The 19,316-nt window shown below is 44.7% G+C and overlaps 1 protein-coding gene and 1 long non-coding RNA gene across 5 annotated transcripts in view; one reads left to right on the plus strand and one right to left on the minus strand.

Annotated features, from left to right (window-relative positions):
* Nucleotides 1-6,239: 6,239 nt before the first annotated feature.
* LOC103561970 (uncharacterized) lies at nt 6,240-11,943 on the minus strand. Its single transcript, XR_011537302.1, has 3 exons — nt 11,847-11,943; nt 10,967-11,233; nt 6,240-7,550 (listed from the first exon to the last, which is right to left on the minus strand). It is a non-coding gene; the product is annotated as an uncharacterized lncRNA (long non-coding RNA).
* The window catches only part of PPA2 (inorganic pyrophosphatase 2), an 80,734-nt gene continuing 71,941 nt past the window's right edge, over nt 10,524-19,316 (plus strand). Inside the window, exon 1 of one of the 4 annotated variants that reach the window (XM_070609392.1) lies at nt 10,524-11,020. In XM_070609392.1, coding sequence (XP_070465493.1) covers nt 11,017-11,020 — 4 coding nt within the window. In that variant the 5' untranslated portion in view covers nt 10,524-11,016. Of the gene's footprint in view, nt 11,021-11,326; nt 11,546-19,316 lie in introns of those variants that run through there. The other 3 variants (XM_070609391.1, XM_070609390.1, XM_070609389.1) reach the window with 3 other exon arrangements.

Genomic DNA, 19,316 nt, shown 5'->3' on the forward strand with positions numbered 1-19,316 from the left:
TTGTCCAGGAATCCCAGGATGAGCAGCGGAACAACTGCACTTTCATCTGCTGTAGGACCATCAGTCATTAAATTTTTGCCAATGCAAGGATAACAAAACCAAAAGGCTGCTCGTTCTAGTTTGCATGTTCCTTATTGCTAAGAGGGGCTGAGTGTATTTTTATGTATCTATTGATAACTTGTGAGTTATCCATGAATTGCCTACTTTTGTCTTCTACTCTATTTGTTACTGGATTATTTTGCTTGTTATTGATTTGTGAAAGCTTATTATAATATTGAGCATTGTGACGGACACGAAGATGTGCCCCCCAGACCCCCGTCAAGGAAGGGCATGTTGCCTCAGCTGCAGGGAATGCTCTTAGCAGAGAGCCTTCAGCTGTCGGTGCCCTCAGGGATGCATGGGCTGCAGAGCCACCTGCCCCAGGTCACACCCTCACCACAGTGGCTTACATTTCAATGACTGCTGTGATGGAGGGAAGGTTATAAAGGTCCAACCATTCTGGCCCGTTAGGAGACAGTTCTGACAGACCATTTTGCCTCACCCTGTGTGGTCAGCCAAAGCTGCTGTTGGTGTGTGTTGCACCTGGACTTATGCCTCAGCCAAATCCCAAATCCCTCCCCGTTCTCCCGCAGGGACTGATCTGGCTGTCTCCCACTTCTCCTTTAGGTACCAGCCAAAACGTCCCATCCTCATGGGGGCCTTTCCTCATCTTCAACCTAAATCAAGTCTCCCTACTATTTTCTGTCTTGGCTTCCGGCATTTTCCTTCTTCGTTTTTAAACCTGTCAAAAGATTGATGTGATTATTTGTTTAACCCCTAAATCCTTCACTAGACTCTAAATACCAAGAAGGCAGATAATTTTCCTCTTTTTTTAAATCATCCTATGTCCAGTTACTATCATAGCTCCTGACACAGTACATCTGCAGTAAATACTGATGAATGAAGAGCTGAATAAAAGAGGGAAGGAGAAGATGAGTTCTCTTTCTAAAAACATGATTTTTAAACAAGGAAAAACTCCTACGCTACTGAGTTTCTAACAGAAGCATCACCAACTGAAATTATGAGGTCATTCTGCATTCTTTTCCTGAGTTCTTAAATTCTTTTGTGCTGTGGGCATGAGGTTTGATAGAAATTAATCCTGTCCACATTTTCTTGCAATGGGTTACTTGAAATTTATTTCAAGGAATTGCCTTTGGAACCCAGGGTTCTTTTGAATCCAATTTTAAAACCATTATTCCATGTAATTAGAAAAGTATAAAAGAACCAAAAAAATAAATAAATAAATAAAAGTTCTATGGTTAAACCATTTAAAAACAAAATTAATTCTCACTGCTCAAGGCCTAAAGGGGAAATCTAGAAAGTGGGCAGAGAAAATGGGTTGTCTCATTAGATTTTGTCCAGGACCTATTATTAGCAATTTAGTAGCTCACCCTTGAATTGGATTAGAGTGTTACCATGATTACTATATTTATAATGTTACAAGGGATTTATAATGTGTCATCTGGAGCTGAAGTTTCTCATGATTACTTTAGCCTAGAAGCAGTAATAACACTTAATCAAGCAAAATTTTCTATTTTTCTCATGACATTTAAAAATGTGTAGTTAAATCACATGTGATTCTTGTATGATGGATATATTTTATTATGTCCAATTTAGTAAATATTCAGAAAGACTGAAAGTTTAACACAAATGTATTCTGCACATCATTGGGACTTGGTTAGAAACAACTCGTGTCTTCTCTTCTACTTGTAAAAGGTATGTGGGCCTCAAGACACAGGCTTAGTTTCACATATATACATTCATTCAGAAAGGAATTTCTTCATGCTAACCACAACTTTTTTTTTCTAGACAAAGGGGAATAAAACTCATTTCTCATCTTTCAACCAATTATGTCTCTGTTTGCTGGGTGAATTTGCTTCTTGGGCCATTTGTTTCATCAAAACTTGGATCAAAATCTCCTTTAAGGGACCAGCCCGGTGATGCAGTGGTTAAGTTCGAGCACTCTACTTTGGAGGCTGGGGGTTTGCTGGTTCGAATCCTGGGCATGGACCTATGCACTGCTCATCATGCCATGCTGTGGCAGGCGCCCCACATATAAAACAAAGGAAGATGGGCATAGCTGTTAGCTCAGGGCCAGTCTTCCTCAAAAAAATATCTCTTTTAAAATAGGGAAGAAAAACGTTTAAGAAATAAGTAGAGGAGACACAGCTCTCTTATCTGCTCTTTAGTCACAATCATCTTAACGAGGACTCCAATGTGCCAGCACCCTCCGTCTCTGTCTCCCTTCTCTTCTGCTCTTCTTACCCACTTCCCCCAAAGCATCCTCAGGCAGAGGGGAGGGCTGTGTGCCTCTGCCCTTTGTAGATGACATGTTTGCCACGGGGGTTCTGAGGTAGAAGTTAGCGGGTCGGTGAGCTTAGACTCTAAAAAAAGATTACGCCTTTACTTTCACTTACTTCTAACTAAAGTTTACCATTTATGAAGGTAGGCAACAAATCCTAAGTAGCGTTAGTACTATCCAGGATTTTTGTCTCCAATAGAAATGGTATATAATTGTTATATTATTTTCCCGATGTTGCAGACGTCTCTAAATATCATTTACACCCGTCACTACTTCAAAATTTGGTAGTTATTGGATCTACTGGCAGATCTAGTCACTCAATGCCTCAGTGAAGAAGCAAGTATGTTATTGGATCACAATGTGCTTTCTAAAATATTGTTGTAAAGACATTTTGATATGATTGGTTTACTCTTTAACTATGTATTTTACTTTACGTGCTCACAAACATTACTTTGAGAAGAGTTTCACAGGCCTCATGAGGCCGCTAACAGGGTCCATGGAACAAAAATAGTCAGGAACTCCTAAAGTAGTTATTTTCAACCTTATTAGACCTAACTTTCCCTTTTTAAAAAATTGGGCTGAAATTCACGTACCGTACAATTAGCCATTTTAGAGTGTACAATTCAGGGGTGTCTAGTGCAGTCACAATATTGTGAGCCACCATCTCTCTAGCTTCAAATATTTTCGTCATCCCAGAAGAACACCTCATGCCCTTTAAGTACTCACTCCCCATTCTTCCCTCCCCTCATCCCCTGACCACCACTCATCTTTTTTATGTCTCTATGGATTTGCCTATTCTGGATATATCATACAAAAGGACTCATACAACACAGGACCTTTTGTGTCTGGCATCTTTCATTTAGCGTAATGCTTTTGATGTCCGTCCAAGTTGTAGAATGCACCAGAACTTCATTTCTTTTTATGGCTGAATAATACTCCATTGAATATGCTACAATTTGTTTATCAAACTCAACAACAAAAAGACAAACCGCTTAATTAAATAATGGGCAATGGACTCAAATAGACATTTTTCCAAAGAAGATATACGAATGGCTAAAAACACAGGAAAAGAAGTTCAACTTCATTAGTCATTAAGGAAATACAAATAAAAACCACAATGAGATACCACTACACACCCAGTAGGATGGCTATCCTAATTAAAAAAAATAATAACAAGTATTGGCAAGGATGTGGAGAAACAGGAACCCTTGTACATTGCTGGTAGGAATGTAAAACGGCACAGTTATGTGGAAAACAGTTTGGTGGTTTCTCAAAAAGTCAAACATAGAATTGGCACATGACCCAGGAGGGATGAAAGCCTGTCTACACAGAAACTTACACGTGAATGTTTACTGTGGTATTATTTGTAATAGCCAAGGATGGAAACCATCCAAATGTCGATCAGTGGGTGAATGGGTGAACTAAACTTCCCGTTTAATAAGAAATCTTTTGTAACAGTGTCTTTACTCTCCTGAAATGAAACTGATCAATAACAAAAGCTATTACACTAATTTTCAAAAAATCAATATAGTGCCTATCACATAAGGAAGACATGAAAGAAATGTGAAATAAAATCATACATATTTCAACATGCAAGTGCTCAGGCACCTGCCCTCTTGACGGATGAAGTAATCATGTGTAGAAGCACCATGAATTAATCGCTGTAATGCAGACTGATACAGTGTAAGGCACTAGAGATTCAAATACCATAAGCATATTGAAACAATGCAAAAAGTATTTTGTGTTATATACAAAATGGCATTAGTTTTTAGGCTGAGATAATTTAAAAAAAACCCAGATTTTCTATGTACACAAATGTCTGATGGGACACTTGAGAGCAATGGAGGACACAGGACACTTTCTTGTGTAGGGCTGTCTCAAGCGTCGTAGGACGCACAGCATCCCTGGGCCCCACACACTAAACGGCAGTAACGCTCCTCCATCATTGTGACATCAGGAAAAACCCCGAGAATTTCCAACAGGCCTCCTTGGGGGCTGTACTGCCCCTTTGAGAACATGCGACCCCAAGTTCTCTCCCGGCATCTTGAAACTCTGACGACTCACATTTTATCCTTAAAATTAAATGCGTCTGTATTCTATGATTCAGTATAAATGTGTCAGTTAAACATACACGTAACTTTTGTGTGTCTGAACTGCCTGGAGGCCCCTCTCAGTGTACCACATCTTAATAAAACACAAGTCTAACTCCAAAAGCATTAATGAGTGACATAGATGTCCCATAACCTTCAGAGGAAGCCTTAGGAAAGAGTTACATTTCACCACATATGGCAAAACTTCCTTAAAATACAATTTAAATCTCTCTGCTCTTTTCACAAAGTTCCTCTCTCTCCCCAGATGCCTATTTTCAGCTTTTCTAGCCAGGCCGGCTTCAGATCTTTCCACAATTACACAGTAAATCAGGTCACCCGCGTCCTGGTCCCTCCCTGCAGGGGGCCTCGGACTCTTGAAGGAGCTATCTTGACATTTGTCCTTTGTCACTTTATGGTAGAACAAGGCCTTTTGGCACCTGGGAGGCCTGCAGGCACAGACCTACAGGAGCGCAGGGGCCCTGGGTCTGCACTTTGCAGCCCTGCCCCCGCCCCGCCAGTCCTCCCTGCTTCTGATTGTGCCAGCTGTGGTGTGTTGACACCCCGCAGGGCCGTTCCCCAAGTAGCTGCTTAAAGTTGCTTTAAAACAAATGGATTGTTCTCAGAGACTCTTCTGAGGTTAAAAGTTAGGAAGAAACATTAAAGCAATGTCACTTCCGAAAATGAAGCAAAATTCACAGTTTGCTGTTAGGCATCTAAGGGCTGGGCCGCCAGGACTGAGTGGAGGAATCCCACCGCGTGCTCTGTCAGGCGCTGGCGGCGTCAGGGCCACGGGAAATCTCTCTCCACGTGGACCAAATATATAACATACCTTCTTCATTCACTAGTATCTGAGTTGAACAATCCTTTGAAGAATTTTCAGGGAAACACGCTGCTGAATTATCAGACAGGTAGGGATCTGGCAGATATACATGAGATCTGTGAAATACGAAGAGAAAAACGATGACCGGTGACCTATCACTTCATCCAGGAACTCGTCCTTTCTATCTTAAGAAGCCTTCAAGGTGGGAGCTAAAATTAGTTGCTATTTAATAGCTGTACAAGGAAAAAAGAATTTTTATATTCCATATTAGGTCTTCAATAATTCTTCAAAAAAGGACCTCTGAGAATTTAAGCTTTTCCATTAAGTTAGTGGAGTTGCATAAAATTTTATAAAATAAAAATGAGATAGGACATTTGCTTAAAAATAAAATGATACAGGGGACTATCCCCATGGCCTAGTGGTTAAGTTTGGTGTGTTCTGCGTCAGCAACCTGGGTTTGTGGGTTCAGAGCACGGCATGGACCTATACCACTCATCAGCCATGCTGTGGCAGGCAACTCACACAGAAAGTGGAGGAAGATGGGCACAGATGTTAGCTCAGGGCTAATCTTCCTCAGCAAAAAGAAAAAAAAGACAAAATATTCTCAATCATAATAAAGAAGAGTACACTAGAATCTCTGAAAGTGTGAAACTGTCCATGGAATGCCCACAGGGGAACTTGATTCTGCATAACATGAATTGGTTAATGATTTTGCATACGAGGCTACAGAAGTGCAGGGTAGGTCCGGGCTGAAGCAGGAGCAGTTCCAGCGAAGCACGAATGCCTGTTATGAATGCAGCATCGAAGGCACTAGTGGCACTTTCACAGGCACTACACATCAGGAAGTTAAAATGAAACATGATTTTCAGTAGATGATAAAGGAAAATACAGTTAATAACCAGAGAAAAGGAATGATATATTTTTCTAAATTTAAATTACCACATTAGGTATTGTTTGAAAAGATCTTGAGGTGTTAAGTCTCTTTGAATCATTTTAATTTTATCAACTTTATTTTTTTAGAGCAGTTTTAGGTTCACAGCAAAACTGAGCAGAAGGTGCAGAGGCTTTCCTTACACCCCGTACCCCACGTGTGCACAGTCTCCCCACGATCAACAGCCCTCGTCAGGGTGTACGTTCGTCACAATCGAACCTGTATCGACACATCATTATCACATGAATTCCTTAGTTTACACAGGGGTTCACACTTGGTGTTGTACACTCTGTTGGTCTGGACAAATGTATACTGACACGTCTCCATCACGTGGCCTCCTGCAGAGAAGTTCTGCGCTCTGTCTGTTCATCCCTCCCCCGCCTCCAACCCCTGACAGCCACCGATCGTTTTACTTTCTCCATAGTTTTGCCTTTTCCAGAATGTCGTGGAGTTGGAATCACGTAGTATTCAGCCTTTTCAGATTGGCTTCTCTCGCCTAGTAATATGCATTTAAAGTTTCTGCATGTCTTTTCACGGCTTGACAGCGCATTTCCTTTTTAGCCCTGAACAGTCTTCCATTGTCTGGAGGGACCACAGTTTATCTACCTATTCACCCACTGAACACGTCGGCTGCTTCCCAGTTTGGACAATTATGAATAAGGCTTCTATAAATGTCGATGTGCAGGTTTTCGCTTGGACGAAAAGTTTTCAGTTCATTTTGGTGAATACCAAGGAGTGCAATTGCTGGCTCGTGTGCTAAGAGTATGTTCAGTCTTGTAAGAAACTGCCAAACTGTCTTCCAGAGCGGCGGCAGCATTTCCCATTCGCACCAGCAGTGAGTGAGCGCTCCTGCTGCCCCACATCCTCGAAGCGTTTGGTGCTGTCAGTGCTCTGGATGTTAGCCGTTCTAATAGATGTATAGTGGCATCTCGTTGTTTTAATGTGAATTTCCCTATGACATAGGATGTTGAGCATCTTTTCACGTGCTTGTCTGCCATCTATACATCTTCTTTGGTCAGGTATCTGTTCAGATCTTTTCCCCATTGTTTAATTGGGTTGTTTGTTTTCTTATTGTTGAGTTTTTAGAGGTCTTTGTATATTTTGGATACCAGTCTTTTGTTAGATATGTCTTTGGTAAAGGTTTTCTGCCAGTGTGCTTAAAATTTCAACTAAAATTCTCTCTTAATATCATCTTAGTTGGTTTTTAAAGTTGAACTTATTACATATTTTTTCTCACTACTACAAGTAACTTCTTACTTTAAATACTTCATAAGTAACAGTTCATATAATATCTTCACAGTATTTTTGCATGAAATTGTATAGGTAGTAAAGGGGGCCTTCAATTAGGACTTCTCCTAAGTTATTTTCCTAGGCAAGAAGAAAAAAATTAAGATTAGAATTAAGTTCAGCTGGGAGAACCAGAAAACAAAAACAAAAACAGAATATTAGTGGCTTAAATAGGACAGGTGTTCATCTCTCTCATGTGAAAGTCCAAAGGCTTGTGTTCTAGCTCTACGGCTGCTCTGCTCCACAAGGCCTCTGGGGTGCACGCTTCTTCCTGCTCGCAGCCCCGCTCAGCCTTGTCTTCACGGGCAAGGTGGGTCCAAGTGCCAGGCAGCAGAATGCAGGGAACAACGTGGAGGGAGAGGCAGAGAGTAAGCCAACTGCCTCCCTTCCCCCCAGCTTTATTGAGATATCATTGACATGTAACATTGTGTAAGTTGAAGTTGCACAATATGATGATTTGATACACGTATATGTTGTGAAATGATTACAATAAAATGTCCTTCAACTGACATAATTACCTTTCGCGGCCGTGTGTGTAGGGAGAACATTTAAGATCTACTCTCCCAACAAACTTCAAGTATACAGTAGAGTATCGTTAACTATAGTCACCATGCTGTACGTCCTCAGAATTTATTCATCTTAAAACTGTAAGTCTGTACCCTTTGACCAACATCTCCCCATTTCCCCCACACCCCACCCCCTGGCAACCACCATTCTATTCTGTTTCAATGAGTTTGGTTTTTTAAAAAATTTTTAATATTCCAAGTATAAGTGAGATCATACAGTATTTGTCTTTCTCTGACTTATTTCACTTAGCATAATAACCTCAAGTTCCATCCATATTGTCGCAAATGGCAGGATTTCCCTCTTTCTCATGGCTAAGTAATATTCCATTGTATATATACCACATCTTCTTAAGGAATGTTCCTAGATTTTGTCCCATTGGTGGACTTTACTTACATGGCCACACCTATTGCAAGGGAGGCTGGCAAGTGTAGTTTGTATTCAGGGCAGCCCAAAATTCGTTTGCTATAAGAGAAGAGGAGTATTGATACTGGGGGACAACTTCAGGCTCTGTCACCGACAACGTACTCAATCTCTTTGCAGTCTTTTTCACTATTTGCTCTTTCCTTCTTTTACCCATTTTTAAATTAGGTTGTTTGTTTTCTTACTTTTGATTTTTAAGATTTCTTTGTATGTTTTGATAACAGTTCTTTATCAGATATATCTTTTGCAGATATTTTCTCCCAGTCTGTGGCTTGTCTTATTCTCTTGAGGTATCATTGATTTTACTAAGAAAAATAAATTCACTACAGCATTGAATTTAATATAGTATAGTGTAATATAATATTTTAAGATCTAAAGTTAGCAGACAAAGCTCCTGTTGTTTTGTTGTATTGTGATAATAACTTTGTTTCTCAATAGAATAATAGTATTTAAATGAGAAATGACAGAATTTTTACATGTATTTAGAAAGAAAAAATGTGGCTGACAAATAGTGGATGAACATGAACTCTAAGTAACATTTATAAATATTTTTGGAACATTTATTTGATAATATGATGGATATTTTAAATGTTTGACAACATGAGCATATTTTTAAAGTTGCCCCTTTGGATAAAGTATTCAAAAGGCCAGTGAAATATCACAGTCTGTGTGTCTCTAAACAGATAAATGAGAAAATGTTATAAGTTGTTTTAAAATTCTCATTGCTTTTATTGAATACTGCTTTATATCACAGCCCTGCCCCCAATGTTAGCTATTGGTTAGCAAGCATGAGCAATGGCAATTAGCAATTTTTAAAATTTGCTTTTTTATCATTTTGTAGGTAAGGATAATAATTCATTTTAGAGACATATTCTGCTTTTATAAAAGTTAACACACAAATGACTACTCCACAATTTTAAAATTCTTTTATTCCCTATTAGGATAATCCAGCCTTTCGGAAAACGACAACTATAACCGTGGTAGATTTTGTGAGATGCTTGCCAATGCTAACCGCAGAAGCAGAACCAGCACCCTGGCTATCTGATGCTGCTCCAGCTCCAGCTCCCGGCTCCACTGCAGGTTCCCAGTTGTGGTCGCTGGACGTGCGGCTCTAATGAAGGACCTTTTGCTTCAGCCATCAGCCTCTCCAGGGGTGGCCTTAGCTGCTTTGCCCATCATGCCCCCCTGCAGGGACCCCACATCCAATCACTGGGCTTATAAAGGCCTGGCAATTTTGGCCCTACACTGGACAACTGTAACTGGCCATCCAAGCCACCACTGTTGGCAGAGACATTTTAGGATCTGTAAAGGAAGTAGAGAGTCCACGTGGTCAGCGACAACGCCTCCTAGCGACCCTTTCTGGAACTGGTGTAGACCCGTCTTCTAATTTTAACTACCATGGATAGCGGGAGATGCTGAAAGAACCAGGTGCCAGAGAGGAAGAATGTGGAGCCTGTCCACAACTGCAGTAGAAATATGTAGAGTTCTCATAGACCTTTCCAAAAGAATTGCACTACAGGGAAAGAGAACAACATCTGTGGCAGACCACTGATTGTTCTCCAATATTTATTTTTCCCCTCTTGTGTAGTAGCACGGCTCCTATTTTTCATCTGGGCCCGTGACCACCCAGAGCAAGAAGTTACCTAGTTTAGACCAGAATGAGATCTGTACTCGTGACTTAATTACTATAAATTAGCTAACAAAATCTGCATAAAGATGTTTGTCTTATCTTGTAAGAGCCAGGATTTTAAGTTAGAATTATATTCTTATAATTATTATATTGTATACCAATTTTTATTACAGTATGTTGAGATTATTATTTTAAAAATGCCTTCTCTTTTAACTAAAACCATTTTACTCAGTTTTTGATATGATCATTAGGCATTTTTTTTTGCCTCTTTCTGTAAAATTGCTACTCCTCTTGCTTTCAGTTTATAGACGGGATCACTGAAATACTTAATTGTCTTTAAAAGTTTTAACTTGTAATTAAAAAAATCTTATTCCCTGCTCTCTTCTGGATTCTTCACTCCGATTTGCTGTGAGCAGTGATCTTCCAACCTGACAGCAGGTCGTCAGTGATGGGCCTGAGAAGGTGGAGGAAGTCCATTTGGGGAGATGAGGAAAGCCTAGGAAGAAGTGGAGACAGTGCCCATGGACCACTGCTTGCACGAGTTTTCTGGAAAGTCGATAACGAGAATTTCATACGCCGATGAGAGAGGTTAGGTAGAGAGGCAGTTCCCGGCGCAATTTAACTCAACGACAAATGAGCCATCGTCATATTCAGGCCTGGTGCCGCGACCGACAAGGATGCTGAGCTGAAGTTCCCGGCACGTTAACAACCCACGGGTTGGTCAGGGTGACGTGGGCAAGATGACACTCAGAAACACACAGGGACGGTACCATGTGCCACTGCAGCGTGAACACGTAAGAGCAAGAAGGGACACGTGCGCCCTGCTTGGCTGCACAGGACAGGGCTTCGTGGAGGACTGGCATTCGAGGAGGTCACTTACCGTGTCTTGCTGTACGTCAGGTCAAGGTCACGTCTTCGCAAGGAGGCCTGATGGGTACGCCACGGGGACAGATGCCGTTGTGTGCGCGCGCCCGCCCAGTGTCCACGTGGGACGGGATCTAGCGCAGAGGCGCACGGAGCGGGGACCGTCAGGGCCCCATCCTTACCGCGAACGTCCCGTCCGGACAGCGGGCGCAGGCGGGGCCGTGAGGGACGCAGGCGCGGGTGCGCACGTGCGCGGCGGCGGGCTCGCGGGCGGCGCCTCGTCCTGCGGGTCCCGGCGCGGTGGCGGGCCGCCTCGGGGCTCGGGGCGGGGTGTGAGCAAGCGCCTCGGACGGCAGGGGGCGCAGGCGGGCCGGCTCCTCGGGCGCGCAGACTCCCGGACGGCGGCTCCTCGGGGCGGCGGGCGCACCGGCCACTCCCCTCGCCGCCATGCGCGCGCTGCTGCGGCTGCTGCGGCCCCGGCGCCCCGCCGCCCGCCCCCCGGGCCCCGCGCTCCGGGCCCCGCGCCGCGCCATGGCCGGGTACGGCACGGAGGAGCGCGGCCGGCCCGGCGAGCCCGGCTACCGCCTCTTCTTCAGTGAGTACGGGGCTCCGTCCCCGCGTCCGTCCCTCTGTCCGTCCTTCCGTCCCCGGGCCCGCCCCTCCGCCGCGCGGTCCAGCCTCGGGAGCCCGCGAGGGGACGGCGGCTGAGTGCCGGGGCGCGGGGAGGGGGGCGCCGTGCCGTGTCGTGCGGGGCCGCCCTGGGCCTCCCGGGTCCCCTCGCCCGCCGCCCGGTCGGCTCCCTGGGATAAGGCCTGCCCCCTCCCCCGGTCACTGGGGCCGCCCTGCGTGGTGGGAAGGCCCAGCGGCCCGTCACCTTGGCCCCGCCCGCAGGTGACCTGCGCCCTGTGCCCTCTGCTTGGCGCCCCGAGACCCAGAACGTCCGCGGGTGCGCCTCCCCGCCGCCATCCTCCCGGCATCCTCCCTCCTCCGGGGACAGGCCCGCCCCCATCCTCCCGCCTCCATCCCCCGGGGACACCGGGCCAGTCCCCGTCTTCCCCGCCTCCTCCCGGGGACAGACCCGCCCCCATCCTCCCCGCCTCCTCCCGGGGCCAGACCCGCCCCCATCCTCCCCGCCTCCTCCTGGGGCCAGACCCGCCCCCATCCTCCCCGCCTCCTACCGGGGCCAGACCCGCCCCCATCCCCCCACGCCTCCATCCGCCGGGGACACGGGCCCGCCCGCATCCTCCCCGCCTCCTCCCTCCTCCTGGGGACAGACCCGCCCCCATCCTCTCGCGTCCATTCCCCGGGGACACGGGCACGCCCCCATTCTCCCGGGGACAGACCCGCCTGCGCGGCCGCAGCGGCCCCCGGGTCCAGTCACCCCCCAGCCGCCCCGCCGGGCCCTCGAGGCGACCCGGTTTCCCGTCCGAGCGGCGGGGCTGTGGGAACCCGGGGAGGCGGCGGTGAGCCCGCGGCACGGGCCGGCCGGGTGGAGGCTACTGCCGTGCCCGCGGCCGCTGTGGACCTCTGTGCCTGCAGAGCGGCCACAGCAGGGTCCCGCCTGAGCTTGGGGTCCAGGGGGATTCGATGAGAGGGAAAACCGAGCTGCCTAACGTCTTGGGATTATAATGCAGCTGGTACTCACATTCCCATTTTCTTCAAAATTGGTTGCTTCGTGTCTAGACTACATGTTCTCTCATCCTTGTTTGGTCAGGACCCATCAGGTGGTGGGGAGCCCTGAACTGGAAGTCCCAAATTCCCAAATGGGTTGTGTTCCAAAAGGTTACCATGTGGTGATATTGGGAACAGTTTTCTGTAGAAACAGCCTTTCAAAGTGACAGCCAGGTTTTTAAGCTGATGAAAGCTTGTCTAACGCATATGTGGGGAAAGAATTCTAGATTTGCATAAGTACAGTGATTAATCACAGACAAAATAGTCGGTAGATACTAGGGGGTGTGCTGGACGCTGCTGGGTGGGGTACTGCCCTCAGGAGATTCGTAGCTTCTGCAGTAGTTAAGGGAAGTATAGAGGCACTGGAAACATTCTGCTTGGAGGCTGGTTGGGAGAGAGCAGTCCAAAGGAGCCTGGAGCATGTGGGGCGCGCCCGACCCCGCTGGCTCCGGAATGGGGAGTCCTTGCCCTCGCCCTGCAGAGCCCTGAACTCTGGCGCAGTGCTTCGCAGGTGGTTGCCGTGTCTCTTTCCCCCAGGCCCGTGTCTTTGGCTCTGAACTGCAGCAGCTGACCTGGCGGTGGCCTTCAAGACCTTCTCTGAATGACTAACGGATCTCCCCAGTCTCTGTTGGGGCAGTCCTCCGTTAGGGCATTTCTGGGGTCTGTTGGCCTCTTGCCCTGGTCTGTTTCTTCAGCTACAAGTATATTCCAAACTTGTGATTTTGCTGTGACTAGAATGCCACAAATAAAATACTTTTTCACTCAGTTGGGGTAAATGGCAGAAGAGAAGAAAAAAGGTTTTTTTGAGGTAAATGGGCAAGAATTGGGAGAAAGGGAAGTGTGCTTTGGGGAGCTGCCAGGCCATGAGATGGTCATTGGAAGGTGGGGCGGGTTCAGCAGTTGCTGAGATGAACACGAGATGGCATGCTTGGCCCAGGACTGTGGACCCCAACGCGGGGCGCGGGACCAGGGGCAAACGGGGAGCAAGGTGCTCTGAGTAACCGTGTCACTGTTGGATGTCTCTGGCTCTGGCAGTGTCTGTGCGGTCCTGGGGCGCACTTCTGGCTCACTGCAGAGAAGAACGTGCCTATGGGACTGCTTGGCCCAACTGTGTTACTCAGCGTTATTACAGTGGAATCGTTTCCAGATGCATCCCAAGTCTCTGAGAGGCGAGTGCAGTGGGAGGGGGACCATTTTTGAGCTCCTTTTCTGTAAACGGTTTCTCTTCACTGCCATTCAGAAGAGTCAGAATGATTCATGTAACACTTCTTTCCTGTTAGTTGGTGTTGAAGGTTGTAGAAATAGTTAGTACTGGAGTGAGACCGGATGACGGAGGGAAAGAGCATCCTGGTGGAGTGCTCAGGCCTCCTCGGGGCGGCCCTGGCCCCGTTAGTGACTGTGTGTGGCCTTGAGGAGTCACTTAATCTCTGTACCTTGTTTGATGAAATCATTGAAAGAGGAGATTGGGCTGGATGACCCTTTTCCAGACTGTGCCTAGTCGAGCACAAGCATCCCATGGGTGTTGTCAGGTTTTCTTTAAACAAAGGGCTTCATGGTTTAAGAGATTAGCCGAACACTCCATTTTATCACCTTCTCAGAGAGTCACAATGTGCCTATTAAAGTTCTGGGAAATTCTGATGGAAAGTGACTTGTCCCACAGTTTTGAACCCCAGGGCCCCAGTTCTCAGAATATTTGTTAGCATCTTAGTGACCCTAGAGTTTCGTGAAGTTCAGTTTGGGAAGTGCTGGATGAGATGACTTCTGAAGATTCCAGAAGCAAGTGTGTCTTGGAAATTGTTCTAGATTAATTGTCAAGCGCTTAGGTTGTAAGTCTGGCTTGACTATCTTGGGTGTCACTTGACAGCCCTTAGCTCAGTTTTTCTGTCTGTAAAATGAGGACAGCAGTTATAATTCTATAGAATTACTGGGGCAGTTAAATGAGACCGTGTGTACAGGTTATCAGTAGATAATCTTTGGTAGCGTGGTAGGCATTTAATATATGTTCTTTTTCCCCTTTTACTTTAAGACCTGAGATCAAAAATTCTCATTGTTACGATCTGTGGAGGGCAACAGCAAGGGGATGTGGATAAAATTGAGTATTTTGAATATGTCCCAGTGAATAATTCCTGGTTCTCAGAGTTTTGATGGTTACTGCCCTGCAGTCTCTGAATTAATTGTGAAATCATAATGAAGTTAGACTTGTTTATGTGGGGCCACAAACAGCACTGCACGTCAGTGTTCCTTGGATAGCCTGCATGTTTTTGTTTGTTTTGTTTTGTTAGTAACTTGAAGGATCACTATTTTAGTTTTTTACACTTTTCGTAAAGGATGAGGAGAAGCTGTGCTTGTCGTAGTTTGGATTCTGTTGCTGTGGGGTGGGCGGCTGGTGATGACAGAGAAACTTAGAGACTGTGCTGTGGATGGTTCAGGTTGCTTTCATTTAGCATGAGAATGAGTCACCCAGTTCTTTAACAATGAACTGATCTGATCATTCACAGTAAGCATATGCTTATGTTGAAGTTACTACAGGTTTTCTAAGTACATCATTTGTGTAGCAGGTGGAATCTGCTGTTGAATATATCATACATTTGGACCTAATAAAATTTCCTGTGAATAATCCACAAAATACGTGTTCGAGTCTTAAATATATGAGTTCCTGCAACTTTTCTTTAGATTGGCTTGTATTGTAGAATTTGAGTTGATGCAACAGAAAGTAATGGTTATTGTGTGAACATAGAAAAGTTACTTACGTTTGTTTGATTTTCATCATAGCTAACGCTTCCAGTAGAATCTCTACGAATGGTTTTAGCAATGTAGCATGTAATCTAATAGTATGTTGGTACTTGGCATAACGTGTAGCTATTTGGCATATATACATATAATCAGATATGGTTTTCTCATTCCGTTAAATTCTCTCACCCAATAGTACAAGTAATAAACTTTCATCCCGATAGGACTTGCTGTTATGAGAGAAAAACATACAGTCAGCCCTCCGTATCCGCGGGTTCTGCATCCGAGGATTCAACCAACCCAGATCCTGTGTGTAGTGCTGTGTTTACCATCTGCCGTTGGTTGAATGTGAGGATGCGGAACCAGCAGACACAGAGGGCTGACTAAGGGACTTGAGCGTCCACGGCTTTCGGTATCCACGTGGAGTGGTGAGGGGGTCCTGGAACCAATCCCACGCAGGTATGAGGGACGATTGTGTAGATAACGTACAAAATGATGGAGTAAAGTCTCCTTTCAGTCCAGTTGAAGGGCGAGCTTTGACACTGTTTGGCCGTATCCAGTGTACATTGATGGGCCTGATAGAGTTCGTTAGGTTATATCCTGTTAAAGTGACAGTAAGTGAATTAAAAAGGACAATCCTAAAACAGCAGACAGGGAGCCATCAGAGCTAGACATTTTGGAATACTATAAAAGGAGAACGGAGGGAGTTGTGGTTATTGATGGAGCAGCATGCAGGAAGTCCCTGCTCTGGCCTGTGCTCAGGGGCTGTACCAGTTTAGGAAGAAGCTGAACCGCTTTTCAGGACCTCGGAGGGCTCACAGACATGTTGGTGTGGGATGTGGAGGCTGACGCAGGGGGTGAAGTCAGGTTTTGTTATGGGATCGCACACGTAGCTTCACCGTGCAGGCTGGGGCTGAGAGGTGGTTAGCGCCTTCTGTAGGAAATGAAGATGTTGGAGGGAAGTAGGATGGCCCAGTGGTCTTGCTACCCCTGCAGAGCTCTGCGTCCTGGCAGTCAGGAACCCCCCACATGTCTCCGGGAGCTGGCCCTTCCACGAGCCTCTCCGTTGTGGGCACACATCAGGTGTTCTAGTCTCTTCTCCAGCGTAAACCAGATCATCAGGGACCAGCTTCAGGTGGACTTTGGTCACCGCACGCTCCCGGACTTTTGCTGTTGTCGAGGCCACCGTGACCTCTGTGCAGCAAACTCAGGCATCAGTTGTAAGTTCTCAGCTCGCAGGAGTTCCCAGCAGTGGTTTTTTTTTTTTTTTTTTTTTATTAATGTTATGATAGATTACAACCTTGTGAGATTTCAGTTGTACATTTTTGTTAGTCATGTTGTGGGTACACCACTTCCCCCTCTGTGCCCTCCCCCCACCCCCCCTTTTCCCTGGTAACCACCGATCAGATCTCCTTATCAATATACTAAATTCCACCTATGAGTGGAGTCATATAGAGTTCGTCTTTCTCTGACTGGCTTATTTCGCTTAACATAATACCCTCGAGGTCCATCCACGTTGTTGTGAATGGGCCAATTTTGTCTTTTTTTATGGCTGAGTAGTATTCCATTGTGTATATATACCACATCTTCTTTATCCAATCATCAGTTTCTGGGCATGTAGGCTGGTTCCACGTCTTGGCTATTGTAAATAATGCTGCGATGAACATAGGGGTGCAACGGACTCTTGAGATTTCTGATATCAGGTTCTTAGGATAGATACCCAGTAATGGGATGGCTGGGTCATAGGGTATTTCTATTTTTAACTTTTTGAGAAATCTCCATACTGTTTTCCATAGTGGCTGTACCAGTTTGCATTCCCACCAACAGTGTATGAGGGTTCCTTTTTCTCCACAACCTCTCCCACATTTGTCACTCTTGGTTTTGGATGTTTTTGCCAATCTAACGGGTGTAAGGTGATATCTTAGTGTAGTTTTGATTTGCATTTCCCTGATGATTAGCGATGATGAACATCTTTTCATGTGTCTATTGGCCATATTCATATCTTCTTTTGAGAAATGTCTGTTCATGTCCTTTGCCCATTTTTTGATCGGGTTGTTTGTTTTTTTGTTGTTAAGCAGTGTGAGTTCTTTGTATATTATGGAGATCAACCCTTTGTCGGATAAGTGGCTTGTGAATATTTTTTCCCAATTAGTGAGCTGTTTTTTTGTTTCAATCCTGTTTTCCCTTGCCTTGAAGAAGATCTTTAGTCTGATGAAGTCCCATTTGTTTATTCTTTCTATTGTTTCCCTCAACTGAGGAGTTACAGTGTCCGAAAAGATTCTTTTGAAACTGATGTCAAAGAGTGTACTGCCTATATTCTCTTCCAAAAGACTTATTGTCTCAGGCCTAATCTTTAGGTCTTTGATCCATTTTGAGTTTATTTTGGTGTGTGGAGAAAAAGACTGGTCAATTTTCAATCTTTTGCATGTGGCTGTCCAGTTTTCCCAGCACCATTTGTTGAAGAGACTTTCTTTTCTCCATTGTAGGCCCTCTGCTCCTTTGTCAAAGATTAGCTGTCCATAGATGTGTGGTTTTATCTCTGGGCTTTCAATTCTGTTCCATTGATCTGTGGACCTGTTTTTGTACCAGTACCATGCTGTTGTGATCACTGTAGCTTTGTAGTATGTTTTGAAATCGGGGATTGTGATTCCGCTGGCTTTGTTTTTCTTGTTCAGGATTGCTTTAGCAATTCGCGGTCTTTTGTTGCCCCATATGAATTTTAGGATTGTTTGTTCAATACCTGTGAAGAATGTTCTTGGGATTCTGATTGGGATAGCATTGAATCTGTATGTTGCTTTAGGTAGTATGGACATTTTAACTATGTTTATTCTTCCAATCCATGTGCAAGGAATGTCTTTCCATCTCTTTATGTCATCGTCAGTTTCTTTCAAGAAAGTCTTGTAGTTTTCATTGTATAGATCCTTCACTTCCTTGGTTAAGTTTATCCCAAGGTATTTTATTCTTTTCGTTGTGATTGTGAATGGGATTGAGTTCTTGAGTTCTTTTTCTGTTAGTTCATTGTTAGTGTATAGAAATGCTACTGATTTATGCACGTTAATTTTATACCCTGCTACTTTGCTGTAGTTGTTGATTATTTCTAATAGTTTTTCTGTGGATTCTTTGGGGTTTTCTATATATAAGATCATGTCGTCTGCAAACAACAAGAGTTTTACTTCTTCGTTACCTATTTGGATTCCTTTTATTTTTTTTTTCCTGCCGAATTGCTCTGGCCAGCACCTCCAGTACTATGTTGAATAGGAGTGGTGAAAGTGGGCACCCTTGTCTTGTTCCTGTCCTCAGAGGGATGGGTTTCAGTTTTTGTCCATTGAGTATGATGTTGGCTGTGGGTCTATCATATATGGCCTTTATTATGTTGAGGTACTTTCCTTCTATACCCATTTTACTGAGGGTTTTTTATCATAAATGGGTGTTGGATCTTGTCGAATGCTTTCTCTGCATCTATTGAGATGATCATGTGGTTTTTGTTTTTCATTTTGTTGATGTAGTGTATCACGTTGATTGACTTGCGGATGTTGAACCATCCCTGTGTCCCTGGTATAAATCCCACTTGATCATGGTGTATAATCTTTTTGATGTATTGCTGTAATCGGTTTGCCAAAATTTTGTTGAGGATTTTTGCATCTATGTTCATCAGTGATATCGGCCTGTAGTTCTCCTTCTTTGTGTTGTCCTTGTCAGGTTTGGGGATCAGGGTGATGTTGGCTTCATAGAATGTGTTAGGGAGTTCTCCATCTTTCTCAATTTTCTGGAACAGTTTGAGGAGAATAGGTATTAAGTCTTCTTTGAATGTTTGGTAGAATTCTCCAGAGAAGCCGTCTGGTCCTGGACTCTTATTTTTGGGGAGGTTTTTGATTACCGTTTCTATTTCCTTACTTGTGATTGGCCTATTCAGATTCTCCATTTCTTCCTGATTCAGTTTGGGGAGATTGTAGGAGTCTAGGAAT

Source organism: Equus przewalskii, chromosome 2 (genome assembly GCF_037783145.1).
Source record: "Equus przewalskii isolate Varuska chromosome 2, EquPr2, whole genome shotgun sequence".
In the NCBI taxonomy this organism is placed as follows: Eukaryota; Metazoa; Chordata; class Mammalia; order Perissodactyla; family Equidae; genus Equus; species Equus przewalskii.